Below are 27973 nucleotides of genomic sequence, written 5' to 3' on the forward strand. Positions count from 1 at the left end.
CGGGACAGTGGTAGTGCACGCCTTTAATCCCAGCACTGAGGAGGCAGAGGTGGGTGGATCGCTGTGAGTTCAAGACCAGCCTGGTCTGCAAAGCAAGTCCAGGACAGTCAATGCTACACAGAGAAACCCTGTCTCAAAAAACAAAAAAAATAAAAAAAATTAAAAAAAGAAAAAAGAAAAAAACCTTAAAAAATATGAAAAAATATGAAAAAATATGAAGAAGCTGCACTGATTGTTGAAACTCAATATAAATATATTTGATCACTACCTGAGTGCCGTACTGAGCCCCACTTACCAGGCAGGCGGGAACAGGTGGGCCCTGCTATTGCACGTTGAAGCCTGCAGGGGGCAGCTGAAGATGCTGTGGGAATGGTATGTGGTAACCAGCTAACGGTAAAGGGGCACGATGCCTTCCTTCAGGAAAGTGACATTAGTGGACTTGCTAGGTGGTCCACGCCTTTAATCCTGTAATCACAGTACTCAGACAGGCAGAGGCAGGCCTATCTCTGTGAGTTCGAAGCCAGTCTGGTCTGCAAAGAGAGTTCAGGACAGTTAAAGCTACACAGAGAAACCCTGATTCAGAAAACAAAAAACAAAACAAAAAGTGACATTCAAGTTGAAAATTTCAAAAGGGAAGGGGCGAGGGAAACAATTCAAGCTGAGGAAAGCAAAGCTCGAAGGCCTCAAAGTAGGAAAGGAGAACTGAAAGAAATTTCATACAACTGAAATGGTCAGAGAAACAGACCCGGTGGCATTACTGTTTCTTTTCCTTTCAAGGAAGATGCAGAAGGATGTAGATTTTTTTTTTTTTTTTTTTTTTTAGTTTTTAGTTTTTTTGGTTTCATTTTTCCAGACACGGTTTCTCTGGGTAATAGTCCCGGCTGTCTTGGACTGGCTTTGTAGACAAGGCTGGCCTCAGACACAGACAGGATCTTAGACAAGAGCCCTACCATGCCATTGCATAATGAAACTGAAAGAGGGCAGCCCAAGACTCTTAGACTCCAACCTTAGTTTATCTAGTTCCCATACAAAACCCTATTAGGAGATGATAGGCATCCCCAAAGTTATAATGAATTTGAATGGAATCCTATAGACAGATTTGAGATTTAAGGATGTGATTGTCTCCTATGGTATGCCTTCATTATACGTGAAGCAGATTCTAAATTCACGGGCAACTCAGAACAGGATTATCCCTCAAAACTGGAAGGATTTGGCAGCAGCAAAATTGGCACCTGGTCCTCAGTTACAATGGTGATCATGTTGAAAAGATGAAGTAAAGGCCAACGAAATCAGGCCAGAGTATTGATATTTCCCATGATCCCTTGCTAGGTGAAAGTCAATATGCTGATTTACAAAGGCAGTTTGAATCTGATGATCACACCTAGTCACTATAAAGAGATATGATTCAAAAGTCTTAGAACAAGGAATGTTAAACAATCCTACCTTTTGCTAATATTTTGAACTATAGCCACTAAAAATAATTTCCAAAAAGTTTTCTCAATCTAAAATTTCCCATTATACGAATGATTTCTTCCTGGCTAGTTCAGATGCAGATACCTTAGGAAAAGAAAAGATTTGAAGTAAGGAGAATTTTGCTTTACTAGGGATTATAAGTTGCTCTTGAAAAAAAAAATAGGGCTGGAGAGAGATGGCTCAGAGGTTAAGAGCACTGGCTGCTCTTCCAGAGGTCCTGAGTTCAATTCCCAGCAACCACATGGTGGCTCACAACCATCTATAATGGGATCTGATGCCTTCTTCTGACCTGCAGGTGTACATTGCAGGCAGAGCACTGTATACATAATAAATAAATAAATAAATAAATAGAAAGAAAAAAAATGCAAAGAGGATAATCTGTCAATTATTTGGGATATAAAATAGGTTTCCAGAAAATTCAACCACAGAAAGTACAAATCAGGAGAGATCAATTACAAACTCTTAATGACTTTGAAAAATTGTTGGAGCTGGGCATGGTGGCGCACGCCTTTAATCCGAGCACTCGGGAGGCAGAGGCAGGCGGACCGCTGTGAGTTCGAGGCCAGCCTGGTCTACAAAGTGAGTCCAGGACAGCCAAGGCTACACAGAGGAACCCTATCTCGAAAAACCAAAAAAAAAAAAAAAAAAAGAGAAAGTTTATTGTAGGAAAAGAGGAGGAGGGCCTGCAGAAGACACAGAGACAGTGAGTCTCAGGGCAGGGGTGGGGGGGCAAGTCATGTGATTACATAGCAATTGCTAGGACCCTGAAGACAGGCCAGCCGAATGACATGTTTGCTAACTGCCCTGGCTGTCCTGGAACTCACTGTAGACCAGGTTGGCCTTCAACTCACAAAGATCCACCTGCTTCTGCCACCCAAGTGCTGGGATTAAAGGTATGTGAAGCAAGCTTGCTTTATTTACTTTTTATGTATTTATTTATTTTTGGTCTTTCTTTCTTCCTTCCTTTCTTTTATTTCTTTGATAATTGAGAGACAACGCTTCTCTTGTCGTCCTGTCCTGGACTCGATTTATAGACCAGCTTGGCCTTGAACAGAGAGATCCGCCCGCCTCTGCCTCCCCAGTGCTGGGATTATTGGCATGTGCCACCACATGCCTGCTATTTTTGGTTTTTCATGACAGGGTTTCTCTGTGTAGCCTTGGCTGTCTTGGACTCACTCTGTAGACCAGGCTGGTCTGTAACTCACAAGAGATCTGCCTGCCTCTGCCTCTCCCAGTGCTTTATTAAATATTGACCAAGATAGACTTTGGTCAGGACCACTCTCAGAAACTCCCAGGTGAGTGGCCCCGAGGGACATGTTGTAGGACAAAATCCACAGGCCACTTACTTTCCCATGAAGCTTTCATTCTTTTGCCCATGAACTACAGCTCCCAGCATCCGAGGAAGTTACCTGGTCCTTGGGCAGGTGGGGCTTGCAGTTTAATTTCCGGTATTACACTTAGGCAGCCCCTACACTCAGGTGTGCCTTGTTTGCACGGATCTCAGAAAACACAATGCGACAACTTGTGGACACAACCCTAAAATGAGTTCCTGAAGTGAACCCTTTTCATAGCGTAAGTCGTTGGAGTCGTCGTACGTTGATGGAGAGGCGAGCAGTACCCAGAGGATTAGGAGAGAGAACTTTGCAGGCCCGATGCCAGGCGGCAAGTAGCACTGAGAACTTTTAGAGGCTCCAGCAACAGCGAGCGGCTGGCTGGGCGGGACGAGGTGATGGGCGGGGCGGGGCATGCAGGGGGCGGGGCATGCAGGGGGCGGGGCGAAGCTGAGGTAGTCGGTGGGTCCAAGCGGAAACTTTACTTTGCGCCTCCCTCAGTTATGGCGGCCGCGTTCGTCGCCACCGCCATCCCCGTGTGGCTGAGCGAGGAGGACCTGAGCTGCATTATCTGCCAAGAGTTGCTAGACTGTGCCACCACGCTGCCCTGTGGCCACAGCTTCTGCCTCCGGTGCCTCCAGGATACGTGGGTCTCGCAGCAGGCGGGCGTGGATGGCTGCCCCTGGGCCTGCCCCCTCTGCCGGGAGGGCCCGGCGGCGAAGCCCAAACTGCACAAGAACACGCTGCTTCAGGACCTGGTGGACAAGTACCGCAGAGCGGCGCAGGAGCTCGAGGCTGGCCCCGAACCCGCTCCCCCGCCGGGATCTCCGCGGCGACCCCCGCCTCCTCAGGTAGGAAGCCTGCAACGCTCCAGCGGGCCGCGTGCGCCCCCTTGTGCCTGCCTCTTGCCTTCAGGGACTCTTCTGCCAAGGTGTTTTCTCAGTCTAATCTGTTTTCCTGTCAATTTTTAAAAAGATTTATTTATTATTATGTATACAATGTTCTGTCTGCGTGTACACCTGCACGCCAGAAGAGGGCACCAGATCTCATTATAGATGGTTGTGAGCCACCATGTGGTTGCTGGGAATTGAACTTAGGACCTTTGGAAGAGCAGGCGGTGCTCTTAACCACTGAGCCATCTCTCCAGCCCCCTTTGCTGTCAATTTTTTTAAAAAGTTCCGGAAGGTGTATAAAGAAATAGAAAAGCCCGGCGTGGTGAGCCCATGCCTGCAACCCCAGGTTTTGGGAGCCCGAAAATCTGAGGCTAGCCTGGTCTACAAAGTGAGTTGCAGGACAAGCCAAGGCTACACAGGGAAAAGAAACACTGTCTGGAAAAACCAGACACCAACCAACCAACCAAAAACAAAACAAACTCTAAGTCCATTTTAACTCTTTAATTCAATTATTTATTTATGTATCTATTTGTTTTATTTTATTTTTTTTTTTGAGATATGTTTTCTCTGTGTAATCCTGGCTGTCTTGGAACTGGCTCTGTAGACCAGCTTGAACTCAGAGTTCTCTTCCTCCCGAGTGCTGGGATTAAACGTGGGCCACCACCAACTGGTTTATTTATTTATTGAGTCAGGATCTAATTAGTCTAGACCAAGATAGCTTCGAACCTGGAGTAGGGGACTCACTCAGCTTTCCAGGGTTGGGATTACACGAGTGGACCAAATGAACTCACAGAGGTCCGCCTGCCTCCGCTTTTCAAGACCTGGGATTAAAAGCCTGTGCCACCATGCCTGGCGAACCATTTGAGCAGTTTTGTTGTTGTTGTTTTGTTTTGTTTTCAAGACAGAGTTTCTTTGTGTAGCCCTGGCTGTCCTAGACTTGCTTTGTAGACCAGGCTGGGATTACAGGTGTGTGCCACCAGGCCCGGCTTAAACAAGTTTTTTGTTTTTTAGCGTACATTTCAATGACTTCTGTCATTGCTGTTGTCATAGTGATTCCATCACCATAAATAGGACATTGATACCCACTGATACACCTAATTCCTGGCCCTCCAAACCTCTGCACAAGGCTCATCTGATTTTACCTATTCTACGTGTTTCGTGTAAGTGGGTCCACTCCATGCCCCTTGTGTCTTTTTTGGTTTTTGTTTTCTTTTTTTTTCAAGACAACTCTTTGTAGCCTTGACTGTCCTGGACTTACTTTGTAGACAGGGCTGGCCTCGAACTCACAGTGATCTGCCTGCCTCTGCCTCCCGAGTGCTGGGATTAAAGGTGTGCGCCACCACTGCCCGGCTGCCCCTTTTTGTCTGACTTAGTTCATTCCTGTAATATTTTCAGAGCTGATTGATGTTGCAGCATGTGTCAGAACACCCTTGCTCCCTGTGGCTGTCATCAGCTCTGTGGACACATCACTTTCTTTTTTTTTTGTTTGTTTGTTTGTTTTTTTTTTTGGTTTTTCGAGACAGGGTTTCTTTGTGTATCCTTGGCCATCCTGGACTCACTTTGTAGATCAGGCTGGCCTCGAACTCACAGCGATCCGCCTGCCTCTGCCTCCCAAGTGCTGGGATTAAAGGCGTGCGCCACCATGCCCGGCTGGACACATCACTTTCTAATCAGCTTACCTAGTGATGGTCACGTGATTGCTTCCTCCTTTTGGCTAGAGTGACTACTGCTGCAATGGACCTCACACTCGATTACTATTTTCACTTTTACTCTTTGAGGCATACACTGTCTCCACGCCTCCTCATTTACTTTTCTGTATAGTGTTAGGATGAGACTCTTAACTTCAGGCAGGGCATAGTGGTGACTCTTTTAATCCAGCACTCAGAAGGCAGAGGTAGGCAAATCTCTGAGTTCAAGGCCAGCCTGGCCTACATAGCAAGTTCCAGAACTTTATGTAGAGAGATTCTGTCTCAAAACCCAACCAAACCAACAGAAGACTCTAACTTCATTTGTTTATATAGTTTTCTAGGTTTTTTGTTTTGTTTTGTTTTTCTTTCTCTTTTTTTTTTTTTTGAGACAGGGTTTCTCTGTGTAACAGCTCTAGCTGTTGTCCTGGAACTCTCTCTCTCTGTAGACTAGGCTGGCCTTGAACTCACAGAGATCCTCCTGCCTCTGCCTCCCAAGTGCTAGGATTAAAGGCGTGCACCACTGCCTGGCTGTTTGTTTTGTTTTTTGAGATAGGGTTTCTCTGTGTAGCCTTGGCTGTCCTGGACTCACTTTGTAGACCAGGCTGGCCTCGAACTCACAGAAATCTGCCGGCTCCCCCCTCCCCCGCGCTGGGTTTAAAGGCGTGCACCACCACAGGGCTAGACTAGGCTTTCTTTTTTTTAACCATTGGGCTACCTGTCTACCTTCATACTGCTACCTTGGTGTTTGAGTCGTGTTTCCTGTGTCCAGTTTTCAGGAACCAGAAGCTTAAATTTGCTCTTTTAAAGGTGACAGTACAGAAAAGCACCACAGAAGTTGTCCAGGAGCTGACCGAACTGGTGGGACAGCTTATAGACGTTGTCAACAGACTTGAAATGGAAAGACCTGGCTTGAGCTCTGGAGTGGGCACGGTAGGTTCCGGTGGGAAGGGGCTAGGATGAAGGACAGCTTCCAGCCACGGCAGTATGAGGCTTGGAATGCCAGTGGTCTCTAGTCTCTTTAATGCCAACTATGGGTGATTGGAAATCCGGTATTAGAGTAGGTGGGATCCATTCTACCTAATCATAATCAGTTCTCTCTAAAAGCATCTTAGCGACCCTTAGGATCTTTTTCATTTTCTTATTTTTTTGATTTTCTTTTTTTCTTTTTCTGGTTTTTCGAGGCAGGGTCTCTCTGTGTTAGCCTTGGCTATCCTGGACATATTTATCTTATATTTATGGGTGTTTTGCCTGTGAGCCACCCATGTGGTTGCTGGGAATTGAACTCAGGACCTCTGGAAGAGCAGTCAATGCTCTTAACCACTGAGCCACCTCTCCAGCCCCTGCACTTTCTTTTTTCTTAAATCTTCCTCTTGGGTATCTCAAAAACAGCACAGTTAACCAGGCATGGTGGCACATGCCTTTAATCCCAGCACTTGGAGGCAGAGGCATGTGGATCGCTATGAGTTCAAGGCTAGCCTGGTCTATAAAGCGAATCCAGGACAGCCTTGTTTATATCTTAATAATTTATTTAAGTTTATTTTATGTGCATTAGTGTGAAGATGTCAGATCCCTTGGAACTGTAGTTATAGACAGTTGTGAGCTGCCATGAGGGTGCTGGGAATTGAACCCTGTTGTTTTAAATGAAAATCCCAAATGTTCTATTTTACTAATGTAAGACCTGCGGGGCTAGGTCCTACTTCCTGGAGCCCAATGAGACATGAGAGTCTAGTCCGATGTGAACAGCAAGGGATGCTTTATTGATCCATCGCCATGGGGTCTACCAAGCTCTACTGAACTGGAGACCCCAAATTAGCAAAGCTTGGGTCTTTTATACCCTTACAAAAGCAGAATTCAGTATAAACATGATTGGTTAGTTGACCTTTAAAATGATTGGTTACTAGTTATTTTATCCTTGAGGGGGCAAGAGTTCAGCTTGGGACATCAGGTGCTGTCAGGTGATTGGGACAGGTATGAGGATTTGGTTTTAGAATAGCCCTGAGGCCGTCTAGGAAGATACTGAGTGGCCAGGGTTGAAAAACAGCTTTTCTATCTTTGCACTAATAAAGACTCAGGAGCCCGATGCTGGGGCAGAAACCTGCTAGCTCAGAGAGGGAGAGGAGGCACCCAGCTGACTTTCCTCCTCTGCTCACGGCCCCATGAGAAAGCTAGGCACGGTGGCGCATGCCTTTAATCCCAGCACTCGGGAGGAGAGCCAAGGCTACACAGAGACAACGCCCCCCCCCCCCCAAAAAAAAAGAAAAGAAAAAAAGGCCCAAAAGGCTGGACAGCTTAGGAGGAGGCTAAAAAAAGCTAAGACCAAAGGATTTGGAGACAGGGTTTCTCTGTGCGTCCTTGGCTGCCCTGCTTTGTAGACCAGGCTTGACCTTGAGTTCACAGCAGCAGTCAGCTACCTCTGCTGGGATTAAAGGTGTGTGCCGCCATGCCTGGCCAGCTATCTGTTCTTGATCTGCATTCTTTAGTCCAAAACCTGCCCTCACCACACCTTCTGCATTGTTTCTAGGAATGCCTTGGCTACCACAAAACACCTGCCATCTTGATTTTCCTTAAGTCTTTTAGAAATTACTTCGCCTATCAGATCAGCATCGTGAAGTCTAATGTCACCACATCTCTAATCCATTCCTCCACTGGGGCTGATTTTGCCTTTAAAGGTCTAATCACTCTTTTGCATTCTGAATTATCATTTTCTAAAGCCAAAGATTCAATCAGGACTTTTCTGACTTCTAAATCTGACAGTATTATGTACAGTTGAAGTCAGTCTTTGTAAGGAATCAGTGAAGGTTCATTTTGCGTCTTGTGTCATTTTGGTAAATGACTGTTCAGACCTCTTTCTTGATTCTTCACCCTTCTCTGCAGCACTGAAAGCTGCTAGGTGACATAGTGCCACAGTGTGATCATCACATTCAAGCTGCCTTTGGGTTTTTGTTTTGTTTTAGTTTTTCGAGACAGGGTTTCTCTGTGTAGCCTTGGCCGTCCTGGACTCACTTTGTAGACCAGGCTGGCCTCGAACTCACAGCGATCCGCCTGCCTCCGCCTCCCCGAGTGCTGGGATTAAAGGCGTGCGCCACCACCGCCTGGCCTGGCTCAAGCTGCCTTTGTAAACCAGCATGTTGTCCATCGCCTAGCAACTGATCCTGAGAAATAATGCCTCTGGCCTGATTCCCTTCCTCTATGGCCTTCACGTCATCTTTTCGCTATGATTGCCCTTGTAACTGAGGACCAGGTGCCAATTTTGCTGTTGCCAGATCTTTCCAGTCTTGGAGGATAATCCTGTTCTGAGTTGCCCATGAGTTTAGAATCTGCTTCACATAGGATGAATGCATGCAACAGGAGATGGTCACTTCCTTAAATCTCATCAGATCTAATATGTGTATAGGATGCCACTCACATTCGTTATAACCTTGTTGGTGCCTGTCATCTCCTGGTAGGTGTTGTGTAGTAACTGGATACACTAAGGCTTGTTTTGTTTTGTTTTCTTTTGTTGTTTTGGTTTTTTTCAAGGGAGGGTTTCTCTGTGAAGTCTTGGCTGTCCTGGAATTCACTCTGTAGACCAGGCTGGCCTCAAACTGACAGTGAACCACCTACCTCTGGCTCCTGAGTGCTGGGATTAAAGGTGCGCGCCACCAATGTCCGGCTTGACGCCTGTTTTGTAACAACTTCAGACTATCCCCTTCCAGCTTCATTATGCTGTGGTGTGGTAGGCTCTTGTCTAAATTCCTCTGTATCGGACTATTTCTTAGGCCTTTCTAAGGTTTGTCTAAATTCATCTGTCTGTGTCTGAGTGTTTTCCTTAATCTTTGTTTATAAGTCTCTCTAATTTTCCTTCTAGGACTTGTATGTACTTTTCATATTTTTCTTTTTCCTATATCTTTTTCCTTGGCAGGGGGATTTCATATGTTTTTTGTTTTTTTTTTTTTGTTTTTTTCCGAGACAGGGTTTCTCTGTGTAGCCTTAGCTGTCCTGGACTCGCTTTGTAGACCAGGCTGGCCTCGAACTCACAGAGATTCACCTGCCTCTGCCTCCCGAGTGCTGGGATTAAAGGCATGCGCCACCATGCCCAGCTATGTTTTTATTTTTTATTATTTATTATAGCTACAACTTTTGGACTTGGGCTCATTGAAGGTATCTGGGAATAATTTTTTGAAAAACATATTTATTTATTTTTATGTATATGAGTGCTCTATCTGCATGGATAGCTTCATGCCCGAAGGCAGCATCAGATCACATTATAGATGGTTGTGAGCCACCATGTGGTTGCTGGGAATTGAACTCAGGACCTCTGGAAGAGCAGACAGTTCTCTTAACCTCTGAGCCATCTCTCCAGCCCCCTGGTAACCTTTATTACTGTCTATCTATTGCTTTGAGGCATGTCCCTCCTTGAAGTTGGAGCATCTGTTGAAACCTGGAAGCCACAATGCTATTACTGTGATTTTGGAACTAGTTACAAGTATGCAGTGGCTAGAGGTATGAGATTACTGTGACTTCCTGGCCACCAGCCTAGCTTCAAGTTTAATGAGAGACCCTGTCTTAAGGGGATAGGGTAAAGAGTGCCAGAGCAGGGCACCTGATACCCTTTTCCACGAGCACATACACCATATGCACACATATACCAAATACACACAAAATAAAAAGGTTCTTGCCGGGCATGGTGGCGCATGCCTTTAATCCCAGTACTGGGGAGGCAGAGGCAGGTGGATCGCTGTGAGTTCAAGGCCAGCCTGGTCTACAAAGCGAGTCCAGGACAGCCAAGGCTACACAGAGAAACCCTGTCTCGAAAACTAAAAAAAAAGAAAGAAAAGAAAAACCAAACCAAAAATAAATAAATAAATAAATAAAAAGCCAGGTGTGTGGTGACACATGCCTTAATCCTAGCACTTGGAAGGCAGAGGCAGGTGGATTATAAAACTTTCCAGAAAAACCAGGACAGTTACACAGAGAAACCCTGTCTTGAAATAAACAAAAATAAATAATAAATCATGTACAAAGAGGAACCAGAAAGACGCTTCAGCAATTAAAAGCACTTGCTGCTTTTTCAGATGACCTGGGTTTAACCTTCAACACCCACATGATGGCTCACAACCGCCTGTAACTTTAATTCTAGGCAATTTGATGTCTTTCTGGCTTCCTCAGACACCAGGCTGATGTGTGGTGTGTACACACACACACACACACACACACACACACACACACGAAGGCAAAGCACCCATAAACATAAAATTAAAAGAAACAAGTAGGCCGGTGATGGTGACACACACCTTTAATCCCAGCTCTTGGGAGGCAGGGGCAGGTGGGTATATGAGTTTGAGGCCAGCCTGGTCTACAAAGTGAATCCAGGACAGCCAGGGCTGTTACACAGAGAGATCTTGTCTCGAAAAAATAAAAAACCACAAAACTCAAAAGAAACAAGTCGGCCTAGTGGTGATGGTGCATGCTTTTAATCTCAGCACTCAGGATTTCGAGGCCAGCCTTGTCTACAAAGTGAGTCCGGGACAGCCAGGGATACACAGAAACCCCCCCCCATGCCCCCCCCCAAAAGAACCCAAAAGAAAACAAGCCTGTTTAGTTTTACGTTTTAAAATGTAGATGGAAAGTGGTTGGAGAGATGGCTCAGAGGTTAAGAGCACTGGCTGCTCTTCCAGAGGTCCTGAGTTCAATTTCCAGCAACCACACGGTGGCTCACAACCATCTGTAATGTGATCTGGTGCCCTCTTCTGGCCTGCAGGGGTACATGTAGATGTCAGGCAAAGCTTGAGTGTATTGAGTTCATGGTTGGCTTTCTTTTTTTTTTTTTTTTTTTTTTTTTAAAGATTTATTTATTATTATGTATACAGTGTTGTCTGCTTGTACACCCGCAGGCCAGAAGAGGGCATCAGGTTACATTATAGATGGTTGTGAGCCACCATGTGGTTGCTGGGAATTGAACTCAGGACCTTTGGAAGAGCAGGCGGTGCTCTTAACCACTGAGCCATCTCTCCAGCCCCTCATGGTTGGCTTTCGTTGACTTCTTTCCTCATTAACCAATAGGCTTCTCCCTCTGACGAATACAATTCCTATGGTTCTCCGAAGCCAGTGACTTCCAGTGCATCTCTGTGGAAAATTCGAGAGATTCTCCATAATTTAGAAGAAATTCAGGACAGACTGCAAGGGATTGACATATGCAAAGAAGCTTCTGGAGAACAAATTCAGGGTGAGCTGATGTAATTTATTGGAACAGGACTGCTTGAGGGAGTTAGGTGGAATGGCCAAGTGCCCCTGGCTTTGTTCTTTGGGGACAGGACCTGGAGCATAGCTGGTTCACTGTAGTGGTGTGAGTTGGGTAGGAGTGGGCAGAGGTATGTCCATGGCTGTAGTTTTTGGAAATGAACTCAAGGTATTTCTGAGGTATTTTTAAGGCATGTGAACCGGGATCCCAGCTTACGGCTCTTCTTTGGCCTGAGGAGATTGGAAATAGGCTGCCTTGGACCTCTGGTTTTCATTTTTACTTACGCATGTTGTGGTTGTTGTGGGCATGTGGGTGCCACAGCTTGTGTGTGAAGGGAGGTCAGAGGACAACTTGCAGAAAGCACTTTCCTTATACCAACTCTGGATATTGGGTTTGGCAACAGGTGTCTCTGCCCACTGAGCCATTGCTCTGGTCCCTGCTTTCACTTTTTAAAAATGTTGTGTATGGGTATATTGCATACTTGAATATATAGGCACCATTTGCTGTTGTTGGTTTTTTGTTGTTGTTGTTTGAGACAGGGTTTCTCTGTGTAGCCTTTGCTGTCCTGGACTCACTTTTTAGACTAGGCTGTCCTTGAACTCACAGAGATTCCCCTACCTATGCCTCCCGAGTGCTGGGATTAAAGGCATGCGCCACTGCTGCCGCCACCACCTGGCTTAGTTTTTAATATTTACTTCTTAGATTTTTGTCTTGGTGCTATTGAGGCTAGACCCCAGGGCATCACACATGCTAAGCAAGTGCTTTACCCCGTGTGTCATTCTGCCCAGATGCCTTCTGGTTTTTAAAATTTTTAATTTTATTATTATTATTATTTTTATTTTTGGTTATTCGGGACAGGGTTTCTCTGTTTAGCCTTGGCTGTCCTGGACTGAGGAGATTGGAAATAGGCTTACTTTGTAGACCAGGCTGGCCTTGAACTCACAGTGATCCTCCTGCCTCTGCCTCCCAAGTGCTGGGATTAAAGGTGTGCGCCACCATACCCGACTCTAAAAACCCACTTTCTCTCTTATCTTGGGGCCAGACCAATCCTGACTCCTACAGGCATTATGTTTACCTCAGACAGTCTCCCTAGACCCTAAATCTTGGCCGCCCATCTCTGAGTCAGCAGTACCCATTCTTGTGAAAGAAGCATGTGTACTTTGCTAGGAAGTTAAGTGTAAACATGTCTTAAATTTTGTTGTACTCAAGAAGCGGGGCGGGGTGGCACACACCTTTAATCCCAGCACTTGGGAGGCAGAGACAGGTGGATTGCTGTGAGTTCGAGGCCAGCCTGGTCTACAAAGTGAGTCCAGGACAGTCAAGGCTACACAGAGAAACCCTGTCTCAAAAAAAACCATTTAAAAAAAAAATTTGTTTTACTTATAGAACCGGAATTTTTTTTTTTTTTCCAACAGAAAGCCTGCAGAGACAAAGAATAAAAGAAGAAAAAAGGGAAGCGTTTAATCAAGACCCTAAAGTGCCTCTTTATGAAGGTATTGAGGAGTGGTTTCCCGAGATCATAAAGACGCCGCCTCAGGTGTTTCCAGGCACTGAGCAGCAAATGTCTGCAAACAGCCGATCTTCTCAAGGTTATGTTCAGATTAGTGGTAGGCCTACAGAAATGATAGATGTGAGGCGATTTAAAGAAGCAATGGAAGCATATGGGATGCATTCACACTATGTAAGACAGATTTTAAGCGATTGGTCTACTCGGTATAAAGTTACTCCACAAGATTGGAGGGACTTGATGGTGGCTGTCCTCGATGGTTATCGTCAGTGCCAGTGGCTTAGCTGGAGGACCATAGTAGCTGAAGACATGGAGCAGCATAATCGGGTTAGGGGAGTGAGTATTCGGAAGGATCAACTGTTAGGTGAGGGTCAGTATTATGACCTACGAAAGCAGGTACAGTTCAATGATGCCACTATAGAGCAGTGTCGTTCAGTGGCTCTAAAGGCCTGGGATAAAGTTGAAGAGCAGAGGAAAAGGTCTATATCATTTGAAAAAATTTTACAAGGCCCAACGGAAGCCTACGCTCATTTTTTAGAGAGAATAACTCTGATCGTGCGTAGAATAATAGCAGATTCATATTCGGGTCAATTGCTAATTAAGGTCTTGGCTTTTTCAAACGCCAATACAGAATGTCAGAAAGTTCTAAGGTCCTTGAAGGACAAGGACGCTCCTCTAGAGGAATGGATTAAAGCTACTGCTGATGCTGGACAAACTTTAGCCAAGGCCCATCAGCCTCAGAATACGAAATGCTTTAATTGTGGGAAATCGGGACATTTAAGGAAAGATTGTCGTCGTCGTCCCGTTACTTTGGAGAATAACCAGACTAGAAGGCCTCAACCCCCTGGAGTTTGCAGGAGGTGTGGCAAAGGCAGACATTGGATTAGTGAGTGTAGATCAGTGAGAGATGTGCACGGCAATGTTTTGTTGGGAAACCGGAGACGATAAAGGGCCTAGCTTCGGGCCCAGGAACAAACTGATGTATCTATAATTTCTCAAGAGCTTTAGAATCCCAAATGGCCATTACAGGAAGTTCCGCTCAGGTTTTAGTTATGAGAACATGATCTCAGGTAAAGTGTAGAATGGGTTAGATGCATAGGGCCTGAAGTTCAGGTAGGAAGTTAAGACTTTATGTGACTGATATAGCTATAAACTTATGGGAAGGCGTTTGTTACAACTGCGGGGAACTCAAATTAATAGTACTACAATTTCAGAAACATCTCATAGAATGATGTTAAAAGTGGAATGCGGTCTGGGTGCCGTGGCGCATGCCTGTAATCTCAGCACTCTTTGAGAGAGAAGCAAGAGGATCTCTGTGAGTTCGAGGCCAGCCTGGTCTACAAAGTGAGTCCAAGACAGCCAAGGCTACACAGAGAGACCCTGTCTCGAAAAAAGCCAAACAAACAAAAAGTGGTACACGTTCCTGGAAATGGTATTGGAAAAAATTATCAAGGAAAATCGCAGGCTAGCCAGGTTTTCCAGCAGCAGGACAAAAGCAGGAATTTGGAGTATTGGCGAGTGCTAGAATATCAATTGCCCTACCTTTTAAATGGTTAACTAGTAAGCCCATTTGGGTGTATCAGCAGCCCTTAAAAAGTTACAGGCCCATGAGCAGCTAGTAGAGGAACAGTTAGGTGCTCAACACAGGGAGGAAACTACAACTACTGTTTTCCTATATTTGTAATAAAAACGAAACCTTGAAAATGGAAATTGTTAGCTGATTTAACTGTAAATAAAGTGATTCAACCTATGGTGTCTTTGCAGCCTGGAATTCTTTTTTTTCCCCCCCACATTGCCCAAAGATTGGCCTATTATAATTACTGTTTTAAAAGATTGTTTCTTCACTGCCCTATTACAAGAAAAAATAGAGAGATATTAATGGAAGGTTCTTCCTTAAGGTATGTTAAATAGTACAACTTTATGTCAATATCTTGTACATTGACCACTGGAAGTGGTTTGCAAACAATTTCTCAATATATTATTTACCATTATGTGGATATTTTATTGGCTGCTTCTGATACAGACACCTTAGAAAGAATGTTGAATTAACCACACACACACACACACACACACACACACACACACACACACACACACAAATTACACCATGTTGGTGATTACAGGTCCCACCTGATATGATACAAAGACAGATTCTATAAACTATTCAGGATTTAATTTAGTCAACAGAAAATCCAACCACAAAAGGTATAGTTTAGAAGAGAGCAATTACAAACTCCTAATGACTTGTTTGTTTGTTTTTTAAGACAGGGTTTCTCTGTGTAGCCTTGGCTGTTCTAGACTCATTTTATAGACCAGGCTGTCCTCAAACTCAGTGATCTGACTTCCTCTGCCTCCTGAGTGCTGGGGTTAAAGGCGTGCTCCATCATGCCTAGCTCCTAATGACTTTAAAATATTATTGGGAGATATTAATTGGTTAGGAACCACAAATTGATTGACTACTCTAGAATTAAGTAATTATTTCAAACTTTGCATGATAATTTGGATTTAAATTATTTGAAACATCTAATGGCTAAAGCAGACAGAGAACTAACTGACCCAAGTGGAAAAAAGATTACAAGAGGCATGTCTGGATCTGTTAGATACTAAACTTGAGTGTAATTTAGTTATTTTTATCTACTGTGCATTCTGGGCTCACTGTGCAAAGGGAGGATAATATTTTAGAGTAGATTTTTTAAAAAAAACCTTTTCTGGGGGGGTTGGAGAGATGGCCCAGAGGTTAAGAACACTTGAGAGGTTCTGAGTTTGATTCCCAGCAACCACATGGTGGCTTATAACCATCTACAGGGAAATCTTGTGCCCTCTTCTGGTGTGCAGATGTGCATGCAGGCAGAAACAAACTACCTTTTCTATGTAGAAAAGGTTTCAGAACTAAGTATAAATGGAAGGATATGACTTTAAAGCTGTGCAGTGGTGACACACATCTTTAATCCCAGCAGTTGGGAGGCAGAGGTAGGTGGACCATTGAGTTTGAAGCCAGTCCTATTTATAAACTGAGTCCAGGACAGCCAAGGCTACACAGAGAAACCCTGTTTCGAAAAACCAAAGATGGGCCGGGTGGTTGTGGCGTATGCCTTTAATCCCAGCACTTGGGAGGCAGAGGCAGATGAATCTCTATGAGTTGGAGGCCAGCCTAGTCTACAAAGTGAGTCTAGGACAGCCAAGGATACACAGAAAAACCCTGTCTCGGAAAAAAAAAAAAAGAAAGAAAGAAAAGAAAAACCAAAGACGGGTTGAAGAGATGGCTCAAAGGTTAAGGGCACTGACTGTTCCTCCAAAGGTCCTGAGTTCAATTCCCACCACATGGTATCTCACAACCACCCCTAATGTGATCTGATGCTCTCTTCTGGCCTGCAGGTGTACATGCAGGGAGAGCACTGTATACATAATAAATTTAAAAAAGTTAGCTAGTGGTACACACCTTTAATCCCAGCCTCAGGAGGCAGAGGCAGGTAGATCACTGAGTTCAAGGCCAGCCTGGTCTACAAAGTGAGTCCAGGACAGCCAAGGCTATACAGAGAGAGACCGAGAAACAAAAACAAAACAAAAGAGGTTTTATGTCAATTAGACAGGTAGCTGGCACAGTTGCTGAAAGATACTAGATTTTAGAAAGGACTACTTAATTCAAGTTGTCTATATACTTTAGGGCTGTGTTAACCTGGAAACATAAGTCAGGAAGTGTGATGCACTGGGGGAAAGGACATGCTCTATTTTCAGCAGGAAAGGAAAAGCAGTGGATTCCTTCACAGCTAATTAAGATTAGATTTGACAGCCCTGTGGTGGCGCACGCCTTTAATCCCAGCACTCGGGAGGCAGAGGCAGGTGGATCTCTGTGAGTTCCAGGCCACCCTGGTCTGCAAAGCAAGTTCCAGGGCAGCCATGGCTACACACACACAAAAAAATCTGTCTCGAGAAAAAACCAAACCAAAACAAAAAGAGTAGATCTGAACAGGGGAAGACTGCCATAAAATCTTGGTTGCTGACATGAAAAGTGGAACTGATGGTGGCAGTGCTGATCCCCCTACGTGGGAACAGCTCGCTATTCCCGCCTGAGACACGAATGTCTACAGAAGCCGTGGATTCTTCTTGGCTACTGGGTCCACTTAACTTTTTATTACATGCCTTTCTTTCAGGTAGAACGGACGGGGATTTATAACACCCTGTTTCAGTTTGTGGATCCAGATGTACTTTAAAAAGCTTGACAGATGCCTTTCACCTGCTCACACATAGAGCAGAGAATCATCTTTAGCTGACCTGTGCAAGTTTGTATGAGTTCAGCGCAAAATGACCAAAGTCAAAGCAGCTAGTCCCAGGCGATTCAGCCTCACAGACTGCCTCAGCTGCTGTCTCCCCAAAATGTGCAGCGAGGACAGCTTCAATGCCGATAGCCCTAGAGGTTCAGCTCATAGACAGCCTCAGCTAGGTCCGCCCCTCTTGGATAGCCAATGAGATATCCAGCTTCCCAGGATTTGGCCTGCTGTTTGCTCTGCACTTCCCGTTTACTCGGGTGCAAATTTATCCTTCTCAGGTCTCTGATGGGGTTGAAGAATAGCCATAGTGTTACAGTTTTCCTTGTTAAAGGTTGAAAGACATAAAAGCTTAAGTTATAAGGGATCTAAGGAAGTGTTTTAGGGTCTAAAAAGACATTTTAAGGTTGATAAGTGCAAGTTGTAACGGTTAGATGGTATGAAAGCTTAAAGCTTAAATGGAGAAAAGAAGTGATTTAAGGCGCTGAACTTTGGACTCACCGAGATAGGTTAGACAGTGGAGTACTTTCTCCATGGTTGCCAAATACAAGTGGACTGGCCATTGTAAATACAATTCTTACCCGGATAGTTCTCATAATTGTTCTTATTGTATGTAGTTTACTGACGTTACAGATAAAGCCATTTCTTGGACTAAAAAGGGGAGATGTTGGGGTGCCTTTCCCGCCCACTGTATGGAGGTGTGTCCTGTAACTGTAATTGTTAACTCGGAGTCTGTAGCAGCAGGCTGCAGGCTGCATCAGTGTCACTTCTTCACCTGCCTTGGAGAGAAAGGCAAGCTGCTTCGGTGATCGTGACCCTCCTCACATAGCCCCCAAAGCCAACTAAGTAAAGATTGTGGCTTTTTATATAATAAAGAGCTGGTGGCCATAGCTGGGACGGGAAGAGAAGTAGGCAGACTCAGAGAGAGAAGCAGACAGTGGCAGAAGGAAGTCAGAAGGGAGTTGGGATGGAGCTGAGAGGCAGACAGCTCTGTGTGGAGAGACGCAGTGGCAGAGGAGTCAGGTTATTTGGGCCTAGCTCAGAAGACTTAAACAGCCTTTAAGTTATGTAGATATCTTTGGTTTTTTTTTTTTTTTTAGTTTTTGAGACAGGGTTTCTTTGTGTAGCCTTGGCTGTCCTGGACTCGCTTTGTAGACCAGGCTGGCCTTGAACTCACAGCGATCTGCCTGCCTCTGCCTCCCGAGTGCTGGGATTAAAGGCGTGCGCCACCACGCCCGGCTTTATATAGATATCGTAACTAAACCTTAAAAGCCCCGAAATGGCTAACCAGGATTTTTCATAAGTGTTATATGCTTCGTGCATATGGAAATGAATGCTATTAGTTCCATAAATCTGAGGTCTTGTGAGATGTGGGTTACCAACAAAAAAAATCTAAACTAGACACTTTGGCAACAAAGTAAAAGTGAAGCCAGGCATGGCGGTGCATGCTTTTAATCACAACATTCCAGAGGCAGAAGCAGGCGGATCTCTGAGTTTGAGTCCAGCCTGGTCTACAGAGTGAACTCCAGGACAGCCAGGGCTACACAGAGAAACCTTGTCTTGAAAAACCAAAGAACTGCAAGGTGTGGTGTGCACACCTTTAGTCCCAGCACTTGGGAGGCAGAGGCAGGTGGATCTCTGTGAGTTCGAGGCCAGCCTGGTCTACAAAGCGAGTCCAGGACAGCCAGGGCTACACTTTGTCTCAGAAAACCAATAACCAACAAAATAAAAGTGAGAACCCTCCACTCTTGGTACTGTCTCCCGTGGAGAAGTCATTGATTAGAGCCCTTATAATTTCCCTCAAGGAAAATATTCTCATTCAGACTTAAAGGGGCAACAGTATTGTTCAAAGAAAACTCTGGAAATTAGTTCTGTTTCTGACGAGCCTATTCAATGGCATGTTGGGATGTGAATTCCTCTCGCAATTTGGCGATTCAGTTCTGACTAATTTGTAGAAACTGGCAAGTGCCTTTGCCGCCTTAAAGCATGAAAGGGGAGGTTAAGCATCAATGGTGATAGGCTTACTTTCTCCTTTAGCTTTTTTTTTTTTTTTTGTCCTCTGGCTTAAATCAAAGTCACCGCTTGGTAGCATGTGTGCCATTACCTTGCTGCTGGAAGGGCCTGTGCCTGTAATAAATATAGTATCACTTGTAAACGCTGCACTCTTCATACCTGGGTCAATTGTAGCATGTCTTTAAATGTCACTTTTGTAGATTTTGTATGGTGTGTACAGTGTACAAGTTTGTGCATCCTTAGAGCAGGGCCAGCAGTCTGGATGCTGGGGAAACTCGCCTGTGACGATCTAGCCCAAAAGCTTGCTGAAAAATATTAAGAAGAGCTCGTTGGATGATCGGACAGATTATTGTTGTGGTAATGGGGATTATTGTGTTGACTGTTGCTGCTTCCAAAGCTGAAGTGGCCCTCCACAAGGAACTTCAAACTGCTGAGTTCCCTAGTGACTGGCATAAGCATTCTTCAAAGCCTTGGCTTCAACAACACAAAAAATAGTGAGATATAGTTCGTGAGTTAGCCGATTTGAGACACGCTCTAATGCATGTAGTAAAGCCTTTGTGTCTAGCTCTGAGTGAAATGTTTCCGCAAAGCCTTTGCTGTGTTTGGGTTGAGTCAGTGGAGGCTGAGAAATCGTTCAGAGACGGTTTGAACCTCGAGGAAATGTCTCTGTGGTAAATCTGTACTTGGTGCTCCGCGAGAGCTTGCAGCAGCGGCACGTCCTAAAACTTCCTGGCAAACTTGGAACTCTTACTTTAGACTGTGTCTAGCCATGGTCAAAAGGGACTGAGATATGTGTGGGCTCTCTGCTCTCTCTCGAGCAGCAAGGACAAGATAACCTTGGTTGTTTGTTGGAGTCCAAATCCAGAGAGCTTGGTGACCCGGGACAGAGGTGTGGAGTTGGCAGAAAGGAAGACTCTGTGACCTCTTGCTGAAGTTCCAGCCATCTTTATTTATGCAGGATTTTAGAGCACTCAAACATGCCTCTTCAGATTTTTCTTTTACTCATCTAAGAATCTCAAAAAGTACTTACTAAAACTCTTAAGTTTCTCTTGTTTCCTTGTAGTCAGTGATTATTACCCATGTCTAAGAAGTATGGTATTACAGGCCAAATGATTATGTCCTAGCTAGGCACACCTGAATGTTGCAGGCCAAATGCTGTAAGGCTCGTATTGCAAGCCAAATGCTCACATCTAGCCAGGCACATCCAGTTTGAATTGTGTGCAGGCTGGCAGTTTTACAGCGTGGTGCTGCACTATACAGCTTTTTCGTAAAGAACAGAAACTAACAACATTTTTCATCAACCCTTACCGTTTCTCCCTTCTATGTAATCCCCTGTCTAAGGCAAAGGTGAGTCTATCTAACTTACATTTCTTTTTAGAGCATAGCAAATTTTACTTACAAACTTGTCCTAAGAATGAACTAACTTGTCCTGAGAATGAATTCTTTACTGTTTACTGTTGACCTTTAGGCCTTATCTGCTCTTAGCAGATTTTGAACTTTCCCATACTCTAATATATTGGTATGCTTAGCTCCTCAGAAGAAGTATAAGTCATTTTTTTTTTTCTCAAGACCGGGTTTCTCTGTGTAGCCTTGGCTGTCCTGGACTCGCTTTGTAGACCAGGCTGGCCTCGAACTCACAGAGATCCGCCTGCCTCCACCTCCCAAGTGCTGGGATTAAAGGCGTGCACCACCATGGCCCAGCCGATAAGTAATCTTTTTTAAAGGTCTTGGTCTATCATAAGAAATTAAGGAAACAAAACTGGATGTGGTAGCAGAGGCAGGTGGATCTTCATGAGTTCAAGGCCAGCCTGGTCTATAAAGTGAGTTCCAGGACAGCCAGCACTATTTCACAGAGAAATCCTGTCTGGAAAAAACAAAATAAGATAAAATAAGAAATTAAGGAAACGTTCTCAAAAAAGTTACCTGTTATAACAAGAAAGGATGTTATTCATAGCCATGCAGATACTGAAGGTTCATTTAATCCTTGGCATCATTTATTTTTCTTTTTACAATTAAATTTTTTTTTACATATAGATTTATATTACTACACATATCTACAATATCTTTGCATCATTTTGAAAAGATTTCTTGTTCTAGCAATTGTTATCCTTGTTTCTGTAGTAATAAATGTTGGGATGGTATTTTTGTGCGCCGAGTAAAGGTTGTCTTCATATTCAAATGCTGATTTCTGTACCAGAAGAGATTTAAGAACAGGCCTGACAGTATTATTTTTATGAAGCCTCATCTGTCTCAGCCTTCTGATTGGTTTAATAAAGAGCCGAATGGCTATTAGCTGAGGCAGGAGAGGATAGGCGGGACTTCCGGGTAGAGATAGGCACTCTGGGAAATAATCAGATTCAGGGGATTGGCCAGTCAGAGTTGCCAGTACTCAGAATAGGTAACGAGCCACATGGTAAAACATAAATTAGTAAGAACGGCCTACTTTAAGCTATAAGAGCTAGTTGGGAAGAACCCTCAACTAAGGCTAAGCTTTCACATTAATAGAAAGTCTCTGTCATTCAGGAGCTGGTGGTCCAAAGAAATTCCCATGATAAATGACTTTACTGACTTATAAATGACCAAATTCCTTAATGTGCTTAAAACTAAGTTTGTAGTCATAGTAACTACAAATACAACTCATCTAAAAAGACAAGCTTTGCCCCCCCCCCCCTTATGTTTTTGGTTTTGGTTTTGGTTGTTTTTCGAGACAGGGTTTCTCTGTGTAGCCCGGGCTGTCCTGGACTCGCCTTGTCGACCAGGCTGGCCTCGAACTCACAGTGATTCTTCTGCCTCTGCCTCCCGAGTGCTGGGAGGCACCGCGCCCGGCCCTTTATTTTATTTTATTTTATTTTTCTTTAAAAAAAAATTTATAAATCAGGAAATGTAGCCAGGTGCAGTGGCACACACCTGTCATCCCAACACTTGGGAGGCAGAGGTAGGAGGATATTCCTGAGTTGGAGGCCAGCCTGGTCTAACAAAAGCCGAGTGCAGGACAGCCAAGCAAGGCTACGGAGAGAAATCCTGTCTCGGAAACAAAACAAAACAAAAACAGAAAAGAAATGGGACGATGTAGAAGGCAAAAAGGCCTTGTGAACACGGATAATCACTTGGAGACGCCAGGAAAATTCAATAGCTCATCTCTTTGATGGGATGAGGTACACAGCTCTTCTTGGAATGCCGGGAATGATATAGTTTTACAACCTGCTGTCTGATGAGACAGGCTCTGCCCGTATCTTCTAGGATTTTTGTATTTACTTATCTCAGACCCTTTCCTTCTAAATCTTGAACGTTGCTTTTACACCATAAAAACCACTTTTACTTTACAACAGCCTAAGTGACTTCTGTGTTATCTTTTTTGTTTTGTTTTGTTTTGTTTTTCGAGACAGGGTTTCTCTGTGTAGCCTTGGCCATCCTGGACTCACTTTGTAGACCAGGCTGGCCTCGAACTCACAGCGATCCGCCTGCCTCTGCCTCCCGAGCGCTGGGATTAAAGGCGTGCGCCACCACCGCCTGGCATCCTCTGTGTTATCTTGGGGCCTAACCCATTCTCCCTCCCACAGGCAGTATGATTACCTCAGTTAGTCTCCCTAGATCCTAAATCTTGGCCACTATCTCTGAATCAGCATACCCTTCCTTGTGAAAGAAACATGTACACTGTGCTAAGAACTTAAGTGTAAATATGTCGTAAGATTTGTTGTGTACTCCTGGGGCTGAGTTAGCAGGCAGATCGCTGTGAGTTCGAGGCCAGCCTGGTCTACAAAGTGAGTCCAGGATGGCCAAGGCTACACAGAGAAACCCTGTCTCGAAAAACCAAAAAAAAAATAAATAAATAAATAAAAAATCAGGCTTTCATCCATGTGTGAAAACACACATGCACAAGCACCCACACATGCAGAAATATGCATATACATGCACATGCCACACAAATGAAGATGGGGAAAAAAAGATACAAATGGGGTCAAAGTTCACCTTTGCTATAGGGCTTTCCTCACTTTCTCTGTTCCTGCCTTCCCAGGGTCGTTGCAGTCTACTGTTTGTTGTTGTAATGGGGGGAAAAAAAATCCCAACCCATTCCATTTTACCAGTGAAAACTTGGGAGCCAGATGCTGGGTGGAAACCTGCTAGCTCAGAGAAGCAGAGGACGCACCCAGCTGACCTTCCTCCTCAGCTCACGTCCCAGAGGAAAAAGCCAGAAACCCAAGGCCGAAGAGCTCTTTCTTTTTCTCCAGGCTGTCCTAAATTCTCTTAAAGTCCCTCCTTTTTCCTTAATCTTTCTCGGCTGGTTTCTTGCTCCGTCCCTGGACCTAGGGTTAATTTTATTAAATCCTGTGTACAGAGAGCTCTTGTATTAAAAGTGTGTGCTAGGGCTGAATATGCCAAACAAGCAACAGGTTTTTACAGGTCATAGTCTCGGGGTTCACAACGAAATCAAATATCCTGCAACAACTGTATATAATTGCTCAAGTGCACAATTACACTTAGGAACATGGAGAGGGAGCTGGCGCTGTCAGGACTTGGCAAGAACCGTACCTCAGCTCATGTGACCTGGCTCACATGATAACGGTTTGGGGTACTGAGGTGGGGATGTGAGCAGTCTGCGTATGAGGATGCTGCAATCCCCTGGAGCTGTATTGCCATGCATAAAACACTTTCTGTCTATGGGGCTTATATGGTTCTTTTGTGTTTCGAGACAGGGTTTCTCTGTGTAGCCTTGGCTAGGCTGGACTCACTTTGTAGACCAGGCTAGCCTCGAACTCACAGTGATCCACCTGCCTCTGCCTCCCAAGTACTGGGATTAAAGGTGCGCACCACCACCGCCCGGCTGCTTATATGGTTCTTCAAGTTTAGAACATATGAATAAGATCCCTGGTAGTAGCTGGGTGTGGTGGCGTATGCCCGTAATCCCAGCACTCAAGAGGCAAAGGCAGGTGGGTCTCTCTAAGTTCGAGGCCACCCAAGGCTACACAGAGAAACCCTGTCTAGAGAAAACAAACCAAAACCAAAACAAAACTAAACAAAAACAACTATTAAAAAAGGAAAGCCCTGCCGGGCGTGGTGGCGCACACCTTTAATCCCAGCACTCGGGAGGCAGAGGCAGGCGGATCGCTGTGAGTTCGAGGCCAGCCTGGTCTACAAAGTGAGTCGAGGATGGCCAAGGCTACACAGAGAAACCCTGGTCTCAAAAAACCAAAAAAAAAAAAAAAAAAAGAAAAAAAAAAAGAAAGAAAGCCCTGCTAGCGAGCTGAAGTTTGGGTTTTGCAGAGGGTGGGGACGAGGGTTTAAAAAAAAGAAGTCCCACCAGGCGTGGTGGCACACGCCTTTAATCCCAGCACTCAGGAGGCAGAGGCAGGCGGATCTCTATGAGTTCGAGGCCAGCCTGGTCTACAAAGTGAGTCCAGGAGAGCCAAGGCTACACAGAGAAACCCCGTATAGAGAAAACAAAGCAAAAAGTCCCACAATGCTAACACGGGGCTGCATATACTTGGTCTGAACGTGGTGTTTGGCACTACCTAGACATCCGGAAATGTGCTAACGAGGAAGAATGCAGGCCTGTGCCCACACTGGGACAGTAGGACGCCTTTACTTTGACATTTGCTAATGGAGCTCCCTCCTTCTAATTTATTCTTTGAATTCCTAGAAGTGCCATCTTCTTCCTTATGCTCGCCGCCTGACCAGAGGTGTCCCGTACCCAGAGAAGCTTCTCAGCTTGCCCTGTGTAAGTTCGAGGCCCACGTAACACGTACCTGCTGGGGCTGGGATATAGACAACTTTGCCAGCATGCACAAGATGGGCTCCCCCAGCACTGCCTAAATCAGGGGTGATGGGTCGTGTGTAAGCCTTGAGCTTGGGAGGCGGAGGCAGGAGGATCAGTGTCTCAAGGTCATCCTTAGCTACCTTGTGAGTTTGAGGCCAGTCTGGTCTACAAAGCGAGTCCAGGACATCCAAGGCTACACAGAGAAACCCTGTCTCGAACCCCCCCCCCCCACAAAACCCAAACCAAAACAAAAAAACAGTGAACAACACATAAGTCAGTGTGTAGATAGCTATGGTCGTACAAAGGTATTGAGAAAAGCAAGATTGACCTTGCTTTGTGGGATTCAGAGATAGCTTCCTGCCGGGAGGTCAAAATGTAATGCAGGGATAGGGTATTGATAGCACAGCCTAAAGGCCTATGTAGAGCTTTCTACAAGTTCAAGTGTCAGTTTAATGTTTCACCTCACACCAAAAAGGTAAGATGCTACTTTTTGCTATTGTGTGAATGACTTCCAGCATGGATGGTCAAAAGCTGACTATCCATCACTGGAGGAATGGCTCAATGGTTAAGAGCAGTGTCTGCGCTTCCAGAGGACCCAGGTTTGATTTCTGGCACCCTCTCAGTGGCTCACAGTGGTCCGGAATGCTAGTCCCAGGGACTCCTCTTGGCTCTGTGGGCACTTGCTCTGTGGGCACTATATGGTGCACAGATGTACACGCAGGCAAAACACCCATATGCAAAAATGAAAAACATAACTGGCTGTGGTGTTTATTTCTCCGCAGGGGCCATCAGTCCCACCTTTGACCTGAAGAGCATCTCCTGTAACCTGGAGGTTTCCAACAGTTGGCGCAGGGTGACCGTGTCTCGCTATCAACAGCCCTATCCTTGGAGTTGCGAGAGATTTCTAATTAGCCAGGTCTTATGTTCCCAGGCCCTCTCCTCTGGGAAGAAATACTGGGAAGTGGACACTAGGAACTGCAACCACTGGGCTGTTGGGGTGGCTTCCTGGCACATGAAGCGGGACCAGGTCCTGGGGCGGACTAAGGACTCTTGGTGTATAGAGTGGAAAGGGCCTGGCCAGTTCTCTGCTTGGGCCATGATGAAGAAAACCGACCTTCCCTTGGGCCGCCCTGAGGTTGTGGGCGTATGGCTGGACCTTGAGCTGATGAAACTTGCCTTCTACTCAGTGGCTGACCAGAGGAAGGTTCTGTATGACTGTGAGGTCTCTGCATCCGCCCCTCTGCATCCTGCCTTCTGGCTGTATGGCTTAAGTCCTGGGAACTACCTGGAGATAAAGCAAGTCCGGTCCTGAAGCCCCCTGGGGTTAGAACAGTGGCGTCTTTGCAGTCCCTCTGTTTAGGGGCAACTAGAGAATTCCGCTTAAGGAAACTGGATATGGTCATACGTGCCTGGGACCCCAGAACTACTCGGGAAGTGGAGGCTGGGGGATCACTGCAAATTTGAGAAGGCCAGCTTGGCCTACACAGTATGCCTCTGCCCACTTTTGAAGTTTGTGTGTGTGTGTGTGTGTGTGTGTGTGTGTGTGTGTGTGTGTGTGTGTGTAAGGATTAACTAAACAGATTTGAGTTCTTTGAACCTTGAGTTGGCCTGGAGTGTCTCCTGAATGTGGTGACCTCTAAGCCCTCAACAGCTTGCCTAATAACAAGGACTTTGGACCACTCTCTATCCCTTTGCCTTCATCTAGGACTGCTGGTTCAACCAGCCTGTGGCCTGCAAGTCACACTTACATGACTGACACCCCCCGCCCCCCACTAAAAGCCTAACCCCACAGCACAGCTGGACGACCATCTCTAGCTGTTATACCGTGTTTATGTCCCCATGTACCACTGTTGGGAGGAGGGAGCCCTCCTGGACCCTACCTTATGTGCCTTCTGTTCATTTCAGTCTGTGCCCTTTCAATGTAACAAACTGAAATCACGAGCATCGCAGCTATGCTGAGATCAGCGGGTCCTTGTAGTGATCCTTGAAGCAAATAGTGACCTTAAGCATGCCCAGCCAGCGGGATATGTGTTGCTTAGCGATTGCTGTGTAATAAGAGGTCCACCAATTCAGTGTTTCAGAACACTGCACAGGCTGTGGTGTAGCTTAGCAGTGGGGGGTTTACTTTGCATGCACCAAGCCCTGTGTTCTGTCCTCCGCTTTTCCTTATAACAGGACCAGGTTCTGAACTTCATCATTGATGGCTCTTACACAGGGACATCACCTTGATGTTTGGTTTGGTTTTGTCTTTTTTGAGGCAGAGTCTTTATATAGCCCTGGCTGTCCTGGGATCAGGCTGGCTTCTAACTCAGAGGTCCACCTGGTTCCACCTCAAGAGTGCTGAGATTAAAGGCATGCCCCCACAGTATATTGATATGAGAATGGTTCTATAGGCTGGTTGTGAGCCAGGCTGTCTGCGCCTATGGAAATGGAGCCTAACTGGCTGTATCTTAGTAAATAACTCTTTTTTGTTTCGTTTTGATTTTTGAGACAGCGTTTCTCTGTGCAGCCCTGGCTGTCCTGGACTCGCTTTGTAGGCAAGTCTGGCTTCAAACTCACAGAGATCCGCCTGCTCTACCTCTGAGTGCTGGGATTACAGGTGTGTGCCACCACACACAGCCTGGTGAATAAATTAAAAAAAAAATTTATTTATTTATATTTATACTGTATTCTGCCTGCACAGCCTGCCTGCCAGAAGAGGGCACTAGGTCTCATTATAGATGGTTGTAAGCCACCCTGTGGTTGTTGGGAATTGAACTCAGGACCTTTGGAAGATGAACAGTGCTTTTAACCTCTGAGTCATGTCTCTAGCTCACTGGTGAATAAAT

The 27973-nt window shown here is 45.3% G+C and overlaps 1 protein-coding gene across 1 annotated transcript; it reads left to right on the forward strand.

Annotated features, from left to right (window-relative positions):
- The first annotated feature begins 2920 nt into the window (after positions 1-2920).
- Rnf135 (ring finger protein 135) lies at positions 2921-26457 on the forward strand. Its single transcript, XM_051158095.1, has 7 exons — positions 2921-3045; positions 3306-3655; positions 6193-6306; positions 11065-11091; positions 11428-11590; positions 25032-25106; positions 25928-26457. The coding sequence occupies exons 2-7, from the start codon at positions 3308-3310 to the stop codon at positions 26455-26457; spliced, it is 1257 nt and encodes a 418-aa protein (XP_051014052.1). The 5' UTR covers positions 2921-3045; positions 3306-3307.
- The last annotated feature ends 1516 nt before the right edge of the window (positions 26458-27973 follow it).

This window comes from Acomys russatus, chromosome 16 (genome assembly GCF_903995435.1).
Source record: "Acomys russatus chromosome 16, mAcoRus1.1, whole genome shotgun sequence".
NCBI classification, from domain to species: domain Eukaryota; kingdom Metazoa; phylum Chordata; class Mammalia; order Rodentia; family Muridae; genus Acomys; species Acomys russatus.